Below are 20,748 nucleotides of genomic sequence, written 5' to 3'. Positions count from 1 at the left end.
CCTCTGTGTCATTCTTTTTCTGGGTGATGATGGGTCAAAGACTCATTTCTGTTGCGTAACTCAGACTGTTACGCATCTGCATTTATTATTTATGAATGCCAACAACAGCCTATTCTGCATATTATGTTTTTGATTATAATATTATGTGTGATAATAGAAGTTTTCTGTCTGCTGAAGGCAAAATGATTTTATTAAGGTTTCACTAATTTCAGTAATGAGATATCAACATCTAGCTTTCTGCAGGCTGTACTATGTGTTAAATCTCTGTTGACTGAAAATGATAATTCTTTTTGTTAAATAATTATATCTTAATTAGATGTACAATGTTTTAATTCAGATCATTAATCCAATAGCTGTTGCTATGCGACTATTATTGCCTTTAGCAATTATCTCACTTCTTACATTGTTTCTAAATATTATTGCATTAGTAAAAAATGAATAATGTTTATAAAATAAAACCTTTACTGAACTAAAACTATTCGTGAACTTTTAAAAATTAACATAAAACATTACTTTTAGAAAGTATAAACTTGGGTATAGGGTATGGTATGGTGTATTTTCTTTACCCAATTTTCTCCCCAATTTACCCTAGCCAATTAAGCTACACACTCTCTTGTCCTCCCACCACCACTTGTAATGGTTTCAACACAAGAAGGGTGAGGATAAGAATATGTCTGCTATGATACATGTGAAGCCAGGCACCCACCTCTTTTTGAACTGCCACCAATGTGGCATCAACAGGCGGCCGCTGCATCTTCAGCTTTGATACTTCAGGCAACTGATGCCTGTGCCGGTCGGTCAGCATCCCAATGGGAGTGATGAAGAGAGAGCGAGCTCCACCTTCCCACCCACCCAGAGAAAACATGGCCAATTGTGCTTTCTTTCAGCTTCGGCTGCTGATGGTGAAGCAGCATGAACTAGGATTTGAACTCACAATCCTTGGGCCATGGTGTCAGTCTTAGCAGTTTTTTGTCTGCTAAGCCACTCAAAGCCCTCTACTGTTTATAATTTTGAAAGTAAAATCATAATATTTTAAGCATGAAGTCATAATATTTCGGGATTAAAAGTCTTATTAGCATTGTGAAAAGAAACGTATGATACACATAACAGTCCACCTGCTGCTTCTTTTTGTCACAAACATTTTAGTATTCTTGTACTAAAAAACATCTGGTGCTGATATAACTATATCAACTTTTCAGTTAATTTTGCATATCTCTCTAATGAACTAATAAGGTGCTCACAGATTGGATGAAACATAGATAATTGGGGTGTATTTTAAAATATTCTGATGTGTGCTCGAGTCTTTGTATGTTCTATTCTACTCTATTCTATTCTAAAACCCTTTAAACATCCATACTATTGTGGGTTATGCTGGTAGCAATACCATTCATCAAAATATTAGAACTTTTTTTATATCATGACTACAATTTTTTTCAACAGTGGCCACAAATTGCTGTCATAAGCTGTTATCGGCAGTAGCGTCAACTTCATTATATGAAGGTTAATGTCTAGGCACTGTATGGATTTGTTCAGTTCCACCAGCTTACCTAATATACCTGAAGAACTGATTAGATAAACAAAAACAGTTGCAATAAAAATTCTGCCCACTGCTAACTAAGTTTCATTTTCCTTCTCTGGACACTGATCCAAACATTCCCACAAAATTCATACCACTAATCCATCCGGTTTTGTCTTTTTGTTCCACAGAAGTGATGGAATTCTGTTCCCGTTTGAGATATATGAAAGTGAAAAGACAAAGTTTTTAAAACTGGAGTTCAGAAAAAAGAAAAATACTCAGAAAATTAGACCCCTAACAACCACAATCGCAGACATCAGAATCCACACTATATGTATCTCTGCAGTACATAATTATGCAAAACAAATTTTTTGCATGCTTTTGTATTTTCACTTGGGTCTCAACTGCCCCATAAACACTCCAAGCACATAAAAAATCCATCCATCCACTAGTGTTTATTGAAAATGTGACAGAAGACAGAAGCAGAAGGATGAATACAGGGATTTATTTTCTGCTCAGATTAATCTAAATGCAGCAAGGTTGAATGGACGGCGCTTCACAGTACAGATAGACCAAGACCCAAAACATACTGCAAAAGCAGCTCAAGAGTTTTTTAAGGCAAAGAATTGGAATATTCTGCAGTGGCAGAATAAATCACCACATCCCAACCTGACTGAGTTGCATTTCACTTAATTAAGAAAAAACTAAGGTAAAAAGACCCACAAAACCAGCAACAACTGAAGACTGCGGTAAAGGCCTGGCCAAGCATTAGAAAGAATGAAACCCAGTATTGTGGTGTGGTGGTTATTATCTATGCGTTCCAGCCTTCAGGCAATCATCTCCTGCAAAGAATTTTCAACAAAGTATTAAAAATTTGCATTTTCCTTATGGTAAAGTGTATTGGTCCAATTACTTATAAGCCCCTGAAATAAGGAGGATTTGTAGAAAAAGAATTTTTGGTAGGATTTTTTTTGTTCAACCACTTAAATTAAACCTGAAAGTCTACAACTGCATGTCATGGATGTTTTATTTTAAATCCAGCATGGTGGCATGCAGAGTCCAAATCATGAAGATTGTGTCACTGTCCAAAAATGTATCGGCCTAACTCTTGGATGGCGCTTCACAGTACTGATAGACAATGACCCAAAACACTGCAAAAGCAGCCCAAGAGTTTTTTTAAGGTAAACAAGTGAAATATTCTGCAGTGGCAGAGTAAATCACCAGATCTCAGCATCATTTTACTCAATTAACACAAAACTAAGGTAGTAAGACCCACAAACCAACAACAACTAAAGGCAGCAGCAGTAAAGGCCTGGCAAGGCATTATGAAGGATGAAACCCAGTATTGTAGTGGGTTCCAGACTTAAGACAAATGCATGATCCTTACAAATGTGGCACCATTTACTTTCTGCACAGGCACTTCACAATACAAATGGACAATGACCCAAAACATACTGCAAAAGCAGCCCAAGAGTTTTTTTTTTAATGCAAAGAGGTGACAGAGTAAATTCGATTGAGTTTCATTTCACTAAATTAAGACAAAACTAAGGTCCTGTAGAAGAACCCACAAACCAGCAACAACCAAAGATTCCTTACATGTTCCTTACAAATGTGCCATTTTTTAAAAGGAAATTGACATGCTTTCTTACAGTAAAGTAATAATCTAAAAAGCACACATTTCTTTCACTTTTTGTGTGCTATGATTTATGTATATTTCTTTTTTCTTGGGTCTTTCTTTTAAATTTTAAGGGGTGGACAGGCTGTTTGTTTTTTTTGGTATCTAAGGGGTGGAGTCACTTCTCTGCCTTCTCCCCTTCTCTGCCCCATGTCTCTCTCTCTCTCTCTCTCTTTTCTCTCTCTCTATGTGTGTGCATGAGTGTGTGTGTGTGTGTGTGCGGGACTTTCTGCATCCCTGCTTACGTGTGGCAGCGCGAGCAGGCTGAGTTCCGCATTCCCCAGTCCTCCCAGGCAGGCAGGGAGATCGCTATATAAACGCGCTGATGCAACGCTTTCCCCTGTTCAAAATCTACTCACGACCCCCGGCTGACCTCAGAAAGGCACATCCCGCGAGCTCGGCACCAAAGGCAGGTAAGCAGGACACTTGGTGAACTTTTTGCAGCAGGAGCGGCTGGCTGCGCGCGGCTCAGGGAGGGAGCACGGGGCTCAGGAACCCCTCTGTGCGGCGGGGTCTGGGCTGGACGGGCTGGAACAGACTGCATGGAGAGGAACGGAGCGTGCAGGCGCGCGCCCTGCCCGCTCGCGTGTCCGCTGCAGTGCGCGAGCTGCTGGTTCAGTAGCGCTAGTGGGTTTATATATATGTAGAGCTATATGTGTATATCTATCTGTAGGAATGGTCCTTAGCCCGCATCTCCTGCACACACACACACGGCCATGTCTGCGCACACTTCTCCCTCTACACTGAGAAGTTTCCGAGGCTAATCTCAGCCCTGTACTGCTGAACAGACAGTGTGTGTGTGTGTGTGTAGAGGTGTGTAGAGTGTGTAAAGGGGTGCAGTTGATGGTCCTGGTTCTGATCTTTGCTTTTCCATTAGATACTGCAGCTGCTCGCTCTGCTGCTCTCCACTCAGCCTTACGTAAGATCAGCTACATGCTTTCCTGACCAATGACTTCCGCTCTGAGACTGAGTCATGGCACAGGGCGTGTTACTCCAGGATTTTAACTCCCAGCACAATACAGCAGCTATAACTACACTATCCAGCACTGCACCACCACTGCATATACACACATATACCCAGTCTATCTATCTATCTATCTATCTATCTATCTATCTATCTATCTATCTATCTATCTATCTATCTATCTATCTATCTATCTATCTATCTACATTGGTATGCAAAAAGTTTGGGCACTGCTGATAATCTTCTTGATTCACCTTTATAAATAATTGCAGCAATTTCAGTTATATACAGCTCTGGAAAAAAATAGGATACCACTTCAGTTTCTTAATCAGTTTCTCTGATTTTGCTATTTATAGGTATATGTTTGAGTAAAATATTGTCATTTAGAGCGTTTATTTGCAGAAAATAAAAAATGGCCGAAATAACAAAAAAGATGCAGAGCTTTCAGGCCTCAAATAATGCAAGGAAAACAAGTTCATATTCATAAAGTTTTAGGAGTTCAGAAATCAACCCTGTTGTTTAATCACAGTTTTCATGCACCTTTGCACATTCTCCTCCACCAGTCTTACACACTGCTTTTGAATAACTTTATGCCACTCCTGATGCAGAAATCCAAGCAGTTCAGCTTGGTTTGATGGCTTGTGATCATCCATCTTCCTCTAGATTATATTCCAGAGGTTTTCAATTTGGTAAAATCAAAGAAACTCATCATATTTAAGTGGTCTCCTATTTTTTTCCAGAGCTGTATATCATATAGCAAACGAACGCTGTAATATTTGAGATCATTATTCTTATTTAAGTAATGATAGTATTTAAGTTAAGTAGCACCATAACATTTTTATAAAACAGTTAAAGAAGTTCAGGATTAATTTTCTCAGGTATTCAAGTCAGCTGTAGTGTATTTCATACAGTGTAAATACTTTGTACTGGAAAGCTGGGCTGTGTATTTATTAGATCCATTTATGAAGTGAACTGCTGGGTGATTTAAGGCCACAGGCAGTCAGTCGGTAGCAGTAAATGTGCAACATGGCATGTAGTTTAGTTTGGCAACACATTTGATATATTTTTAAATTTGCACACGCCATTAGGTACTCCATCAGGTAAATGCTTTTGTAGTTTGGCTACAGAATGTAGGAAGAAAGGAAGATTTGTATTCCTATGCAGCTCAAGTTTTTTCATTTTATTTTTATTCTAGTTGTCCTTGACATACTTTAGATTTAACTCTAGTGTGTCTTGGCATGATTTTTGAAGCAGAAGGACAGAAAGGAAGGCAGAGGTGGAATGAGAACGAATTTCATGTACTGTTGACTAAGCAGCTTTTATTGAAGAGCTTTTACTTTTGACTTTTTAAATCTTTTCTCTTGGCAGGTTGTGTAAGCACATTTAAACTTTCTGACATTTTCAGTTGCGCTGTAATGATACCACAAATAATCACACAGAGCTCCATCAGTGCGACACAAAACGCTCATATTACATTAGAGGCTTTATTTTTGTTGCTATTTCCACTATGATTAGTGTGAAGCAGCTTTACAATTACTGTTTTCTGCAAAACCCCAGTGTGCTTTGACAGTGAAGGTTGCTAAGTGTCTGAAATGTCTTGACGGCAGAAAGGTCAATGCCATTATGTAGCATTATAAACAACGTCATAATAACACTGTTATGCAATGAGAAGCTGTGCAGTTTCAGTGCTTCCAGATTTCCTCATCATCTTGTTATTGTGCAGAACTGAAACTGAATTCTGACCTTACAATACGTGTTGTGATCTTTGTATCATGAAGAGAAAGTTAATTTTTTTGCTTTTATTTAATATTTTGTTTACTTATACTTGCAAAACGGCAAATTAATCAGGGAGTCAAAACAGCAAGTCTTTTGGCTAAGGAACATTTGAAACTTTTTTTATATAGAATTAATATTAATTTTACATTTGTTCAGTTCTTTATTTAGTGGAACAGGTTTCTGTGGAGGCTGTGCAGTCGGAAGAAAAGTTGCCGATGTAGGATATTTTTTCCCTTAGATAGCACTAATCTTTAAGCCACCTCATGGTCTGATCCACTACTTTTAAGTGTGATCACAGCATGCAGGAAGATTTACTGTGAGCTGAGTGGAAAGTCTTTTTTCTTGTCTTTTATTTTAATTTTTATTTTGTATTTTTCTGAGATGCTAGTGTTGCAGGTACAGTGACATGTTACAGTATGGGCCCCCTGAGCAAGATTTCGTTTACTCTGACTAGTTAAAGAACTAGGAAAGCATGAAGTTTAATATAAAACATCATTTTTAACATGAAAGAAAAATGCAAAGGTGAAGCAAAAAAGACAGGTGCCCATTTTTGTATACTTTTCCACATGTTTGCCACTAGTGTGCTTTGAAGGTTTGAGGTTTTGCATTTTCCTTATTGATCCCAGCATTAAATCCCTGCTTTAAGATTATTTTCAACATTTTTAGCAAGTGTAATGAGTGAGTAATATGAGGACTTTTTTAATTTTACCAAGGTCTTAGTGCTTATTTAGCTTGTTAGCACTGTGACTGCAATCATCATTAGGAAAATCTGAGTGATTCATAAAAAAAATCAAAGCAATATACTGTAAATACACTAAGCAACAGCCATGAGCTCTTCTAAGCAGCCATCCAGCACCCTAAAAAATTTAAAAAAGTCCACAGAACTGGAGAACAGCAAAGCATTTTAAAAATAGCTGTTTCTTTAGTTCTTAATGCAAATAAGGAATTGCAATTACAGGAATTGTGAAAGAGAAGCTGAGGTCTGGAATATCATTGAAACCTTCAATGAAAACTAGGGGTACATGATGATAATGCTATTATATCGGCATTGGTCGATATTGCTTATATTTCAAACAAATATTAGCTGACGTATTTATTGTGGGCTGGGAAAGGACCAAATGACACTCATCACACTACTTTAATTGTCTGACATTTGCTGTGCAACATTAAAACCCATTATTTAAGCTTTTTTTATGTCATATGGACTGTTACAGGACTGTGGCAGTACTTTAACTGTATTAAAAAAAGAGTGTATCCTGCTGGTGTTGGAATTACTGTCTGTCCAAAAAAAGACTTCCTACTAGATTTTGCATTATTGCTATAAAGATGATCACGACCCCATCTTACCCCAACTTCCAACTCCAATTTGTCCCACAAGTATTGGCTGGTGTACAGTTCAATGTTTGGGGGTGTTATACCATAATAGCCCATGCCATTAGACATGATACCAAAAGGTTCATGTTAATATGCTCCAGAGAGTCATATTGTATTGAAAATACTTCTCCATAGGAACTAGACAAGCTGTGCATGTGCATTTGCACATCTGTGTCAGCAATGCATTCACTAGAAATATTTGGACATACTGTGCTTTGTACCTCCAGGAGTACTACTGTGCAGTGACACTGGTGCATGTAAGTTCTGTGGACTAACAAAGTTAAAATACAACTTTTTGGTTATGATAAAAAAGTAAATTTGAAAAAAAGGGCGTGCAAATTTTTACGAAAGGAGCTCCTTAACTGTTAAGCACGGGGATGGTTCCAATGACTGTAACTGTGTTAATCATCAGCTAAGTGTAAACCGTCTTCTTATGATACAGTGGAATAATGTTTTAAAAACTGATTTCTGGAGTAAATTAAAATGTACCAATATCATCACAGGGATTTGTTTTACAATTAAACACTGAAGATGACAGCCAGATGAAAAGACAATTAAAATGGAAAATGGACTGTTTTGTCATTATTTGTGTTTCAAAGCTTATAATAGGGCAGATCCTCGGTAGGACTGTCCAATAAACAATTCTACTCAGTAGAGTATTGGTCAGACATAAATATATATAACTGTCAAACAAGGCTTTGTGGTGACATAATTTGCAAATTTGTGCGCTTTTATTTTATTTGTGTACAGAATTGTGGGATAGTGAGGGCCGGGAATGATATATCAGCTGCGTCCTTGTAATCGCTTTGAATGTTTGCAGCGTTTTTCGTTTCTGTGTCCAAAGCATACAAAAACTATATGATATATCAATGCAACTATATTTTATCCCACCTGTACTTATACAGCTAAATATGGTGATGGGCAGAGCTACACATCATACTGCAACCAGCCAGCAGAGATGCTACACCTGTATTGGTGTCACTTTGGAGAGATGGTGCACTGTTCTTGTTTTTTACTGTCATTGGGTGGATACATCATGCTGTATGCTTATGTTGCAGCCAGTTGCACAGGGAACATTTTACTTGTAGAAGAAAGAGTGAATTAAATTAAATAGCAGCAAATTCTGGAAGCAAACATCACCCTGTCTATAAAAATAGAATGATACGCAAACAGGATGGCTTTGACTGTAAGATAATAATGCTAAACCCACCCCAGTATCTAAAAAAGATTATGTCAAGAGATGCAAGCCTAAGGGTTTGCCATGGCCCTCACAGTCTCTCAATCTAAACTTTATCAAAATCTGTGAACAGACCTCAAAAAAGCACTGAATGCAGGACAGCTGGAGGACCTCTCGGAACTAGAAGCCTTTTGCAAAGGAGAATGGGTGAAAATCCCCCTGACACTAACTAAAGGCACTGTGCCTGCTACATAAAGTGTTTACAAGCTGTGAAACTTGCCAAAGGGAGTGTCACTAAGTATCTGACCATCCAGGGTGCCCAAACCCTGCTTTGGGTCATTTTTTGTTTTGTTATATTGAAACTGTAAAAGACCAAAATAAAAAAAGCAAATGTGCTTAAAATAATAAAGAAAAAAGGCTGTTTACAATAACAGACACATTATTTTAACCAGCTGTGCCCAGCCTTTTGCATACCACGGTATTTCCTTACTGTAGTGATTAATAGGAGCCTACAGGTTTGTTCTTTCTCATTATGAGAGTGTAGCCTATAGGGCTAGTCTGGACCAGCCACAGTTTACAGTATGCCTCTTTTATTTCTTGTTATATGAAGGTGTTGAGGAATTTCAAGTAATGCTTAATGAACACCATGTTTGAGAGTCATGTGCTTTATTCACACACAACGGTGCTCTCTGTCTGCTGGCTAGGATAATACAGCACTCGATTATTTGGTGCAGATTTTTGGCGTTCTGCAGGAGTTTCAATTCTTATTTGACTTGCAGGCAAGATTTTGATTGGAAACTAGTTGGTCCTCAGTTTATTTATAGCCTTTGAACAACTACTGTAGTTTGCATTGCTTTGCATGTAGTTACCAAATAGTTATATTTAGTCATATAAAAATATATAAAATATTAAATTCACAGAGAACAAGAAGATACAGTTATTCATTGTATTGAATAGTGTTTCTGTTTCACTGCATTGTGAAACTTCTCCTAATGATAGTTCAGTGTTTCAGTGCTCCAGTGCTGTGTTTACAGTACTTGGCTGTATTTGCCGGTGCTCTGTAGTGCTTGGTATATGCCCAGACCAACACATTCTGTATTAGAAGCGCTATATAGAGCTTTCTGGTGAAAACCTAAACAAAGGGAACACTGTTGTATTCCGTTTATTTTTCCAAATTACTCATGCTGTCATCGCTTGAATACATGCTTGTCCTGACTGGCCCGCATGGAGTTTTATTTGGAAGAGGGCTACGAATTTCAAGGATGGAGATTTGGGTAGATTTACTCAGGAAACAGCTTTGCTTAATGGTATTCAGTAGGATCGGGATGTGTAGGCATATTATACTAATGTTGCTAAACTCTATTTAATAGTCTCCTGCAGTTTTGTGACTGCAGGCTGGGTTCTCGTGTTGGTCATGTAGTATATAGCTCTATTCACAAAAAGCACATTTGGCAGCAAGACAAAAAAGCTTCCTAAATGAGCTAAGGATAGGCAGAGTTACAGTATTTCAGCAAGGAAGATTCTGTGTCTCATAGTAATGAACTGTGCTGACTAGGCCTGTCATATTTACTATGTTATCGACTTATCATACAATATCCTCAATGCATATTTTTTTATTTATTTACTACAAAGTTTGAACACATGAGCTGTGGCTTACGGTGTCAAAAATCGCATGACATGAAAAAAAAAAACTTGAAATGAGCTCTTTTTTACATTAACTTTTAATTAAACTTAAGAAAGTCTTTTCTATAAAGTTGCTGTTGATGATATGGACATGCACAGCAAATTTGCCAGTGTTAAATCAGTGTTTTAACCCTATCAAATGTGCTATATGAAAGCAATAATTTCAGTATTGCGGTATGTTGACTTTGTTTAAAAATAGTAATTTAGTTTTATTTATTTGTTATTTATCTAGGGTATTTAAACATTTTATATTCCAATTGCAATGTATGAATATATATAGTTTAATAATTAAACTTGTTTAGTAGCTGTTTAAAGGTTCTTTGTAATTGCAGTATTGTAGTATTATATAGGGATGCACTTATATGGGAATTCTGGGCCGATGTCGATATCTGATATTACAAATGTATTTATATATATGCTGATGCCAATACCGATATACGCATTTATAACTTACAGAAAGATTAGACACCGTGGTATAAATGTATATCTTTATAACTAATAAAAAAAAAAACACCGAGCTTAAATCAATGTATTTTAAAGCAGCATGTCCATACACGCTAGCGTGTAATACAAAAGCAACTATGGGTTAAAAATATATTGTCCAAATCGGCTGATGCCGATGATTCTGAAAAAAAGCTACCATCGGCCAATACTGATATAATTCTGATGTCATTTTGAATTGCTACTTTTTTATTATCATTATATCAGTGACAAGAAGTGGTCATGAAATGACAAAAATATCATTCATCACAATAATTTCCAAGACAATATCGGCCAAAAATATTGATTATAATGACAGGCCTAGTGGTGTCATACTCCAGTTATGACCACAGCTAGGCAGGGATTGACTCTGGAACATTCTGTTGATTACACTTTAAAGTGGAATTGAACAAATACACAAAGTTCACCACTGTTCACAGACACTGTAGTATCACTGTATTTCCTTCAGTTAGTTTGGAATGCATGACTGGACTGAGCATGCATTTATTTAAAAGAAGTCTTATTGTGTTTGAAAACATTATTACTGTTGCTGGAAGCTGGAGAAGCTCCAGAACCCCCACCCAAATCATGCTCATACTGAAAGTGCTGACCAAAGCTTTTGCCATGAAATGTTATTCTGCTTAGGGTTTTTTTGATATGTTGTAATCACATTGCACCTTTGTTTAGTTGGAGAACTGCAGTTTGTGTGGAGAAATATAGCTGTGAATCTGAAGACTGACAAGTTTCTAATGAGTTGCAGGCCTTTTCTGTGTAGTTCTGTTTATCATTGTGTAGTACATCCAGTCCAGACAGAGAATAGGCCCTCAGATTCCTATATAGACTTCATTTGCAGCCTCAAGTCTCATTAAAAGTGGGAGTTATTTGAAAAGGAGTGTAGGAGAGGGCGAGTGGCGGAGGCTGATGACATTGTCCTGTTCCTCTGTGGCCACATTCCACTGATCTGACACAGAGAGAAAGAGAGAGAGAGAGAGAGCAAAAGAGAAATGGAGAGAAAGCAAGAGAGCGAGCGCAGGCCTGTGTGGGGGGAACATGGGCAGCAGGCGGGTCTTGGCTGGCTCCCTCTCTTCTTCTCTCCACGGAATAAAGGGGAATGTGTCTGGGTCTACTTTTGTGCAGGCACTGCTGTATGCCGCTCCCCCTGGCCTCTGCAGAGCGAACCAAGAGAAAAAAATATTGAGCAAGTCTTGCCAAAGCGGCTGTAAATGGGAGTACACTATACATGCAACAGAAAGGGTGGAGAAGGAGCCTGTGAGAAATGTCTTGGTTGTATCCAGGACATGGAGGGAGCAAGAACTGGAGATGGAGCTGATATGTGAACAGAGTGCAGCAGTGCAGAAAAGGTAACTGAGCATTAATAACAAACATGTGTTTGTATGTTCTTACTCAATCTGGGTGAAGAATGTTGCGGTATTGTAGTTTGTAGTGTACTGGTGGACTTCTGATGATAGCTGGCCCACTGTGAGCTGGGCATTTTTGTTGTGATTCAGAAATATGTGTGGTGAGAAATACTGAAGAAGTATGTTCAGTACAAGTACTGAATGCATGATGAATATTCCCATGGTGATAGTGTATATGACTTGTATTGGTATTATCAAATAATTGCTTTTTTTGTGTATTGAAATTGAGCAGATGTTTAATTTAGATCTGTCAAATCACTTTATTTAATATACTCTGTACAGGTTTCCGCACTTACATTTCAGCATATTTTATTAAATCACTGCTTTTCAAACCTTAAATAAATCTATTAAAACTAAATGGTCAAAACTACCGAAACTAGGTCTGTCACGATAATCATTCGCTCTGGAAGATACATCTTACCAGAAATAACTGCAATAAACAATGCTATTGCCATTTTAAGGCAATATATACAGCTCTGAAAAAATAAGAGACCACTTAAAAATAATCAGTTTCTTTAATTTTACCAAATGGAAAACCTCTGGAATATAATCAAGAGTTAGATGGATGATGGAAGGTGGAAGATTAATTTTTGCACCAGAAGTGGCATAAAGTTATGTAAAAGCAGTGTGTAAGACTGGTGTAGGGGAACTCATAACTTTATGAATATGAACTTGTTTTCTTTGCATTATTTAGGGTCTGAAAGCTCTGCATCTTTTTTGTCACTTTCAGACATTTGTCTTTTTTATTTCAAATAAATGAAATATACAAATGATACAAATGACAATATTTGTATTTGGAATTTAAAAGAAATGTTGTCTGTGTTTATAGAATAAAACAACAATGTTCATTTTACTCAAACATATACCTATAAATAGCAAAATCATAGAAACTGATTCAGAAACTAAAGTGGTCTCTTATTTTTTTCCAGAGCTGTATTTGTAATGTGGGTATAATAATAATAAAATGGCATAATCATGCAATTCTAATGTAATTACTAGAAATGTTCAACAATATGAATGTGGCATTTAAAATTAAAGAAATATAAATGAAATTTAAATATCCTTACAAAATTAAAAAAAAAAAACATAAAGTTGGCATACTGTCTCTACACAGTGGCCAATATTGAGTTAAATAATTAAAAATATATTCATATATTGTATGATAATTTGTGGAACCTCTTCAAGTATTTTACTCTTCCCTATTGCTACAGATGTATCTGTAAATTTTGCACCATATTTTCCTTTGTTGTCACTGATATCAATTCACGTTAGCATATTTTGTTGTATGGTAGTATTATCCAGCACTAGTCTGGATCACTTTACCTATCTCAAAAATTCTCTGCCTTGATAATATAAAGCTTCACACTGACCACATGTATGACCGTGAGTGCTTGAGTGTTGCAATGACCTAAAGTGCTCATTGCTACTAGTGGTGATTGTGATACATTACACATCTAGATATTATTATCTTATCTCAGCTAAAGCTCAGTGCATCCCTGTTCACCAGAAAATTAGCCAGCTCTGTATTTGTCTTGTAGTCCTTCTGGACTCTAAACTGTCTTCATCTATCAAATGCATTGCAAATATTTACTGTCATTTACTCCGGCTGTGATCATAGAGCTTTTTAGCAGGATGCAGAGGCTGCAGTTTGCTGTTTCCCTGCTATTGTGTTCCATACTTGGCAACCCGAGTGTGTAAAATATACTGAGGAATGGGCAGAGGGTGGGATAAAAGGCTAAAACACAAACAGATTTCTAGTATTCAGGCAATTCAGAGAATAAGTACTGGCTGAAGTAGTGCTGTCAAGAGACACTGGTGCTTAAACTTGGTCCTTTAAGATCAGTAGATATACATTAATATATTGGTTTTAGGCAATGACAAAATACATTTCTCCTGGTCAGTTTTTACTGTATTTCCTAAAGAAACGTGTGAAGCTGTGCAGAGGTAGTGGCTTCAGGCGCTCGTGCTCGTTATTGCGAGGTTGTAAGCTGTTACTGGCTCAGAGAACTCAGCATGTGCGTTTAAAGCTATTTGTACCCTTGAATAAGGCATGTCCCCAAGCTGCAGGAAAAGATGAGAGGACATGGTGTGACAGATGATGATTTGATGATTATATGATATGACAGGAGTTACCAGTCAGGGTTTTGAGGACTCAATTGGCTAGAAGAGCTAGGGTTCATTATAAAAGGCCTCTGAAAGGTTGGCCTTCTGCCAAATATAAAAGCGGTGCACCCCATGGGGTAAGAAATTGGTCCTACTTTCTGCTTTAAAAAGCATGTTGCTGACCTGTTTTTGCTGTAGGCACACTGAGGTGTCTGAGAAAGCCTTGTGAAGTCATCAGTAGCTTCACAGGATCAAATAGGATTTGTCAACAGATTGTCGTTGTCATGCAAAAACATTTCTGACTTTTGGCATATTTTGAATTAAACTCATCCTGTAACATTTTCCATTGAAAATTAAAAGATTTTTTTTTCATTCTCCTTTGAAGGAAAAGTGAATAAATAATGTGATTACTTATCGCTCGTGATTAAAAGTGATTTGTGTGGGTATTTAGCATTTTACAATTGATACTATCACAAGTGTACTAGGAATATGTCATAGAAGAAAGCATCAACACCCAAAGTGAACAGCGCATTGGGCGGTAATGATTGTGACCGGTGACATCTGGCTATAATTGTCCTTGCAAAAAGACAAGCCTTTCTGACAAAAATCACGTCAACTCACTTTCACTGCAGGAGTTCCTATACGCATATGCCATGCAGCATTCTCTGTAGCATTCTTTAGGTTTCATGGGGCGTGGCAAATTTCATTAGGCTTGTAGTTTCAATTTACTTGCTGTCACATGACTTTTGGATTGTCAGTGTTAAAGGATTATGTTTTCTGTAGTAAGTCATAATAACATGATCAGGGTGTAACATTTAATATTAAGAAGAAATGCTAAATTAAAGCACTGACAGCTCTTCTCAGCAGAGCATCAGCCACAATATTCTGTGCGGTATGTCACCTCCGAACCTGCCCACTGCCATTCCAGTAGTTCAATTCCACATCCCCTTTTGGCAGGTGTAGAACAGAACAGCATGCAAACAGTGTGTTGCAGCCATGGAAATGGGTAAGCTGTCAATTTTTATCCTGAACAAGTAATCACTGAGCTTCATTTTGGACTTTGAAAACATATATATTGACTGATCAACTATAGAGTCAGACTAATAGTGTGTCAGTCTGGCAACCCTTGGGAGCTTCAGGTCTTGGGCAGAAAACTCTATCCAGTGATTATTAATAGTACTAATTCCAGGTTTATTTTCTCCCAATTTCTGTATTTTATTACTAAATGGATCTAAATGTACTGATTATATCACTGATGAGTTGTGTATCTGTACCAAGCTCTGAAATGCACAGATAAATGGTGTGGATAATCTTCTTCCTGAGCCATATATAGACATACAGAGAAATACAGAGAAAGACCTTGCTGAAGGTTAGCGCTGTTTGTTTGCCTGCAGTGTGCTTTGTTTCCATAGAGATGGTACTTAAGTGAAAATGAGCTCAAACCAATCCTTCTCATGGTCTCTCTGTTCCAGCTGTGGTCAAGGGCGTGTGTGACATGATGCCCGGACAGATCCCTGACCCCTCAGTGACGGCAGGCTCCCTGCCCAGCCTGGGCCCACTGGCCGGCATCTCTGCCACCACGCTAACGGACCAGCTTAAATACGCCGACCTGTGCAGCCTGGGGGCCATGCTGTCTCCATTACACCTTCTGGGCAAACTGGGCAAACGTCACCTTCCCATTAAAGCAGAGGTGAGGGACTGAAGTGGTTAAAATTAGCCACTGGCTTCAGTATTGTTAGCATTGAAAATGTAGCTTGCAGACACAAGAAACAAATGAATTAGCTTAAACATCATTCACTATATGTTTAAATGTTTCTGGATACCCCTTCTAATGAATGCATGCACCTACTGTAAAGCAGCACTCATCTTTTTCTTTTTCTTTTAAACTGGAAGCTGTAATGTTATGTATAGAGTTGGGAGGGGACAAAATACTGTAATGAATGGTATCATTGTCCTGGAATGACCATCACTGCAATGTCTAATACAGCTCTGGAAAAAAATAAGAGCCTACTTAAAAATGATGAGCTTCTTTGATTTTACCAAATTGAAAAACTCGAAGTATAACCAAGAGGAAAATGGATGATCACAAGCCATCAAACCAAGCTGAACTGCTTGATTTTTTGAACCAGGAGTGGCGTAAAGTTATCCAAAAGCAGTGTTTAAGACTGTGGAGGAGAATATACTAAGATGTATGAAAACTGTGATTAAAAACCAGAGTTATTCCACCAAATATTGATTTCTGAACTCTTTAAAACTTTATGAATATGAACTGGTTTTCTTTGCATTATTTGATGTCTGAAGCTCTGCATCTTTTTGGTTATTTCAGCCATTTCTCATTTTCTACAAATAAATGCTCTAAATGAGAATATTTTTATTTGAGAGAAATGTTGTCTGTAGTTTTTAGAATTAAACAACAATGTTCATTTTACTCAAACATATACCTATAAATAGCAAAATCAGAGAAACTGATTTAGATGGTCTCTTAATTTTTTGCAGAGCTGTATATTCATTCTAAAACAGAGTGGTATGGTAGGTTTGTTTGGTGTAATTGCTCTCTACATTTTACATTTCACAAAACAATATGCTCAAAAACACAGAATTTCACACAGAAACATATTTACATTATCCTGCATTACAAATACACTGCCACATGCTGTGTGCAATTACACATTCTCACCAGAAAGGTCTCTAAATTTTGCTGACACAAATGTTCAAATGTGCGCGTACACACACAGCTTGTCTAACCACAAATAGAATTGGAAACCTACTGGCACCATGCCTAATGCCAGACATGGTTTTAGAAGGGCAAAAAGCCCCCCCCCCCCACCATTAATTTGGCCATATGGAAAGGCCTGATCAGCATATTTCTTTTGAGTATTCATCAGCACTCAGAGTCCCAATGGCTACATTTAACCAGCTTTAACCAGAAATTTGAAAACACTGCTGTACTTAAAAATATGAAATGGTTTTTCTGTCCATTTAACTAAATTATGTGTAATGTGTTTTTCTGTCCACTATTAGAAGGACGAGGAAGAGGAGAGGAGGAAAAGAAGGCGGGAGAAAAACAAAGTGGCAGCAGCACGATGTCGAAACAAAAAGAAAGAACGAACAGAGTATCTACAACGAGTGGGTATTTTTATGTATGCTGATGGTATTTATGATTTTGTAACAATAGTTCATTATTGTCACCTCCATTTTTGTTTTTTCACTTTTGCATACTTTTACTCCAACAGTTGTGCTTTATGTGGTATTAAAATTACATGCTAATTGGATTATTAAATATGCTTCATTATATTTTACAATGAAAGTTAAGAAAGTTGTTATTTTTTTTTCTTCTACTAAGTTGGCATTTTGGAAACACAAGTTTTTTGGTTGACCAAGACAATAGAGACAGTAGAATGCAAATGTATACATCACATTAGAACAGATATAAATAATACTAAACTAGGCTTTGGAGAAGTTTTATTGAAAACAGTGATTATTTTTTCTTGTATTTATGTTATATGTTTTATATTATTATATTGATGACACTGGGCATATACACACTTGCTGCTCAGATAAGAACCTTGAATTCACATATGCTTAAAACATTCAGAACACTAGTGTATGAGATGTTCTCTACTAGGGATGTAACAAACCTGGATATCATATTGTATCCTTTAGAATTGTAAGATAAAAAAGTGCTCACTTGAATTCTGGTTGTGTTAAATGAAGTGCTATTAAAATGAAACCAATTATTTGTTAACTTAGAACCAAAGGATAGGAGGAAAAACACACTCATTTATAGTTTATATTAGACTTGTTTTATGTATAATTTAGTGGCTAGCACAAATAAAAGGCTGTGCTTCTGTTGAATGCGCTAATATTTCAAAATGTAATTTTATTTTAGCACCCTTTATTTACACTTAATTGTTACATAACAAAGATTAAATTAATTCACCACTGTATAAAATTCAACTGTTGTAACTCTTAACAGTTCAATAGTAAAATCACACAGTCTAAATGACACTGTCTTTTGTGAAACTGTTTCAGGAATCGGAGCGTCTGGAGATGATGAACTCAGAGCTGAAAGCACAGATCGAGGAGCTGAAACACGAGCGCCAGCAGCTCATCCTCATGCTCAATCGCCACCGGCCCACGTGCATCGTGAGGACGGACAGTGTGAAAACCCCCGAGAGCGAGACTAACCCCCTCCTGGAGCAGCTGGAGGCTAAATGAGGAGGCGCACAGGCTCAGAGTGGTGCCTTTCCACACTTACTGTTTACAGGTTAGCTTTAAGACAGCTAGCTAGAAGCACTTAGCTCTAAGCTCTTGGACAATTGAGGAGGAACGAGTGAAGCACTCCAGCCTGTAAGCCTGGAGTTTAAGAACCTTTGTGGACCAATCAGATTGGGCTATGTGCTAAAAGTTACAAGTTTTGTATTACTGTTACATTTTTCTATTTGTGGTCATTCAGTGCCTCATAGGTTCATCATAATCCAGCAAGTTAAGAGAGAACTTTCGGAGGAGCTCAGTAATAACAGCACTCTGCAACATCATTTCCTCACGGTATCATGAATGACGATAAGGCTAACAGGCGCAGCATTGCTATTTGTGTTTGTGGCCTTTTGCCAACGTAACTGGATGATTTGTACTACACTTTGCGTCTTCATGATACTGAGTCGTGACTTGCCCTCAATAGCATTTTTTTTGACGCTGGCGTCGTGTATGCACATATATATATATGAACTGTTTACATCATTCTGTTTTATTAGTTACCTACAATTTATATATTTTCTGATTTTTATACTTCTTGTACATTACATTATATGGACTGTTATCACTAGATGTGATACAATTTATATTTCTGCAACAAATAGTTATATAACCCTTTTTTCTGTGACTTACTCATTTTGTTTAATGGCTGTGAAGAAATGCAAACAAATATTAAACGGGAGTCAATCCTAAATGGTATTTTGCAATATAAAACATGTATTTGGGTAGTATGTTCTATAGACTTTAATGATTAAATCACTTCTTCTTTAAATGTTTGCTACCTCCTGTGCATTCTCACAAATCTGTGTTTTTTATATTTGTAAGGAATAATACAAAATTAACACATTATCCAAAAGTCAAGATGGACATTAATCAGTCAGTAGCCTGTCTATAAAAAAGCTCTATAATGTGCTACTAGTCTATGTAAGTACATTTGGTTTCTTTTATAGCAAAGACCAATCAATGGCAGTTAAGAGGTTAAGAGGTTTCAGAGGTTCTGATTGGCTGAATGAGAAGTTCTTGATTTGGGTTAGGGGTGAAACCTGCAAGAACGCAGCTCACTAGGAGGAAGGTAGATGTGTTTTAATCAGACCTGTGGTAGTCTAGGAATAAAAAATCATATCATTAGTAGATGAAGTGCACATAATCAGTTTAGGGAATCGATTCACCAAACCAACCTTCAGGCTACTGCTGCCCCCAAAATGTACATGTGATAATTACGTGTGTACGAACCATCTAGGTATACAGAATAATTAGTATTCATATTTTCCAATGGTAATATGATCATAGCTTCACTATATGTTATACTAGTTTAGGGGCTTCAGTAGGTGTGTTTATATTCATTTTAATTATATTAATACTTCCATTACTTCTTTTGATCTGAGATTTATATTTATACACAACTGTGTTAATATTTTTATTGCTACATTCTGAATATCACGCTGCTTTAAGATTAGATTAAAATACAATACAATATATATTGACCAGGTGATTAATCGTGGATTGAAGTGGTAATGCATTACTTTACCTTCAGTTTTTACTGATGGGAAGCTATAACTGTTGCTGAGGCTTCTCATGATCTATATTCAGTAGAGAATTCTGTTTATCTGATAACCATACATGCAGTAAATATGACAGGATATCTTGCTCCAGCTCCATAAATTTACCTAGCACTATTTTAAAACTGGCTGCACATTTTTTGATTATATCATATTCACTTCCACTCAGTGGGGAGTTATTGAGTATTTTGTTATCTGATTAGTTGATTAGTAAATTTGCAATTCAGTGATTTTTTTTAATGTGCGAGGAATGAAAGAATGATCCCTTGGTGACATCTAGTGGTTGACATGAGAAATAACACAGAATGTGTCTCAGAAGAACAAGGACAGCAGTTTAATTCTACACATTAAATAAACAAACAAATTAATTATATTACATTTTCTTAAAGGTAGGACTAAGGTCTCTTTTGTATTTTGCTGTTATGAAGAGATATGAACCAAATTAAGATGGATTCATTATGACGAGCTTAAGTAAATAAAACAGTAACAAAAGTAATTGAGAAGTATTGGTAGAGATCATCTACAAGATGTAAAGAAGTATCTCATAGATGTTTTTTTACTTTTTACAAATACTCATTTAAAAACAGATTAGTTGAGACTATTCAATTTAAAATATAAATTGTGTATTGTATAAAGTACATATTGTAAGGGGAAAGGTAGATGTCCACGGTTTTAAATAGTCCTCAGCTAGTCTAGGAATAAACTTCACTGCAAATATGCACAGGTGTGTACAGAATGAATGCATATAATCAATTAAGGAAATTGATTC

The 20,748-nt window shown here is 36.9% G+C and overlaps 1 protein-coding gene across 2 annotated transcripts; it reads left to right on the top strand.

Moving 5' to 3' along the window:
• Nucleotides 1–3,375: 3,375 nt before the first annotated feature.
• On the top strand, nt 3,376–19,192 carry jdp2a (Jun dimerization protein 2a). Of its 2 annotated transcripts, none has more exons than XM_007257351.4 (4): nt 3,376–3,604; nt 15,639–15,856; nt 17,188–17,292; nt 18,199–19,192. In XM_007257351.4, exons 1-4 carry the CDS (start codon nt 3,517–3,519, stop codon nt 18,382–18,384), a joined length of 597 nt encoding a protein of 198 aa, XP_007257413.1. In that variant the 5' UTR covers nt 3,376–3,516; the 3' UTR covers nt 18,385–19,192. The 2 variants fall into 2 exon arrangements, with proteins under 2 accessions (XP_007257413.1, XP_007257415.1); XM_007257353.4 differs by lacking the exon at nt 3,376–3,604 and adding an exon at nt 11,431–12,006.
• Nucleotides 19,193–20,748: the final 1,556 nt, after the last annotated feature.

Source organism: Astyanax mexicanus, chromosome 14 (genome assembly GCF_023375975.1).
Source record: "Astyanax mexicanus isolate ESR-SI-001 chromosome 14, AstMex3_surface, whole genome shotgun sequence".
In the NCBI taxonomy this organism is placed as follows: Eukaryota; Metazoa; Chordata; class Actinopteri; order Characiformes; family Acestrorhamphidae; genus Astyanax; species Astyanax mexicanus.
This window is presented reverse-complemented; position numbering and strand designations above follow the sequence as displayed.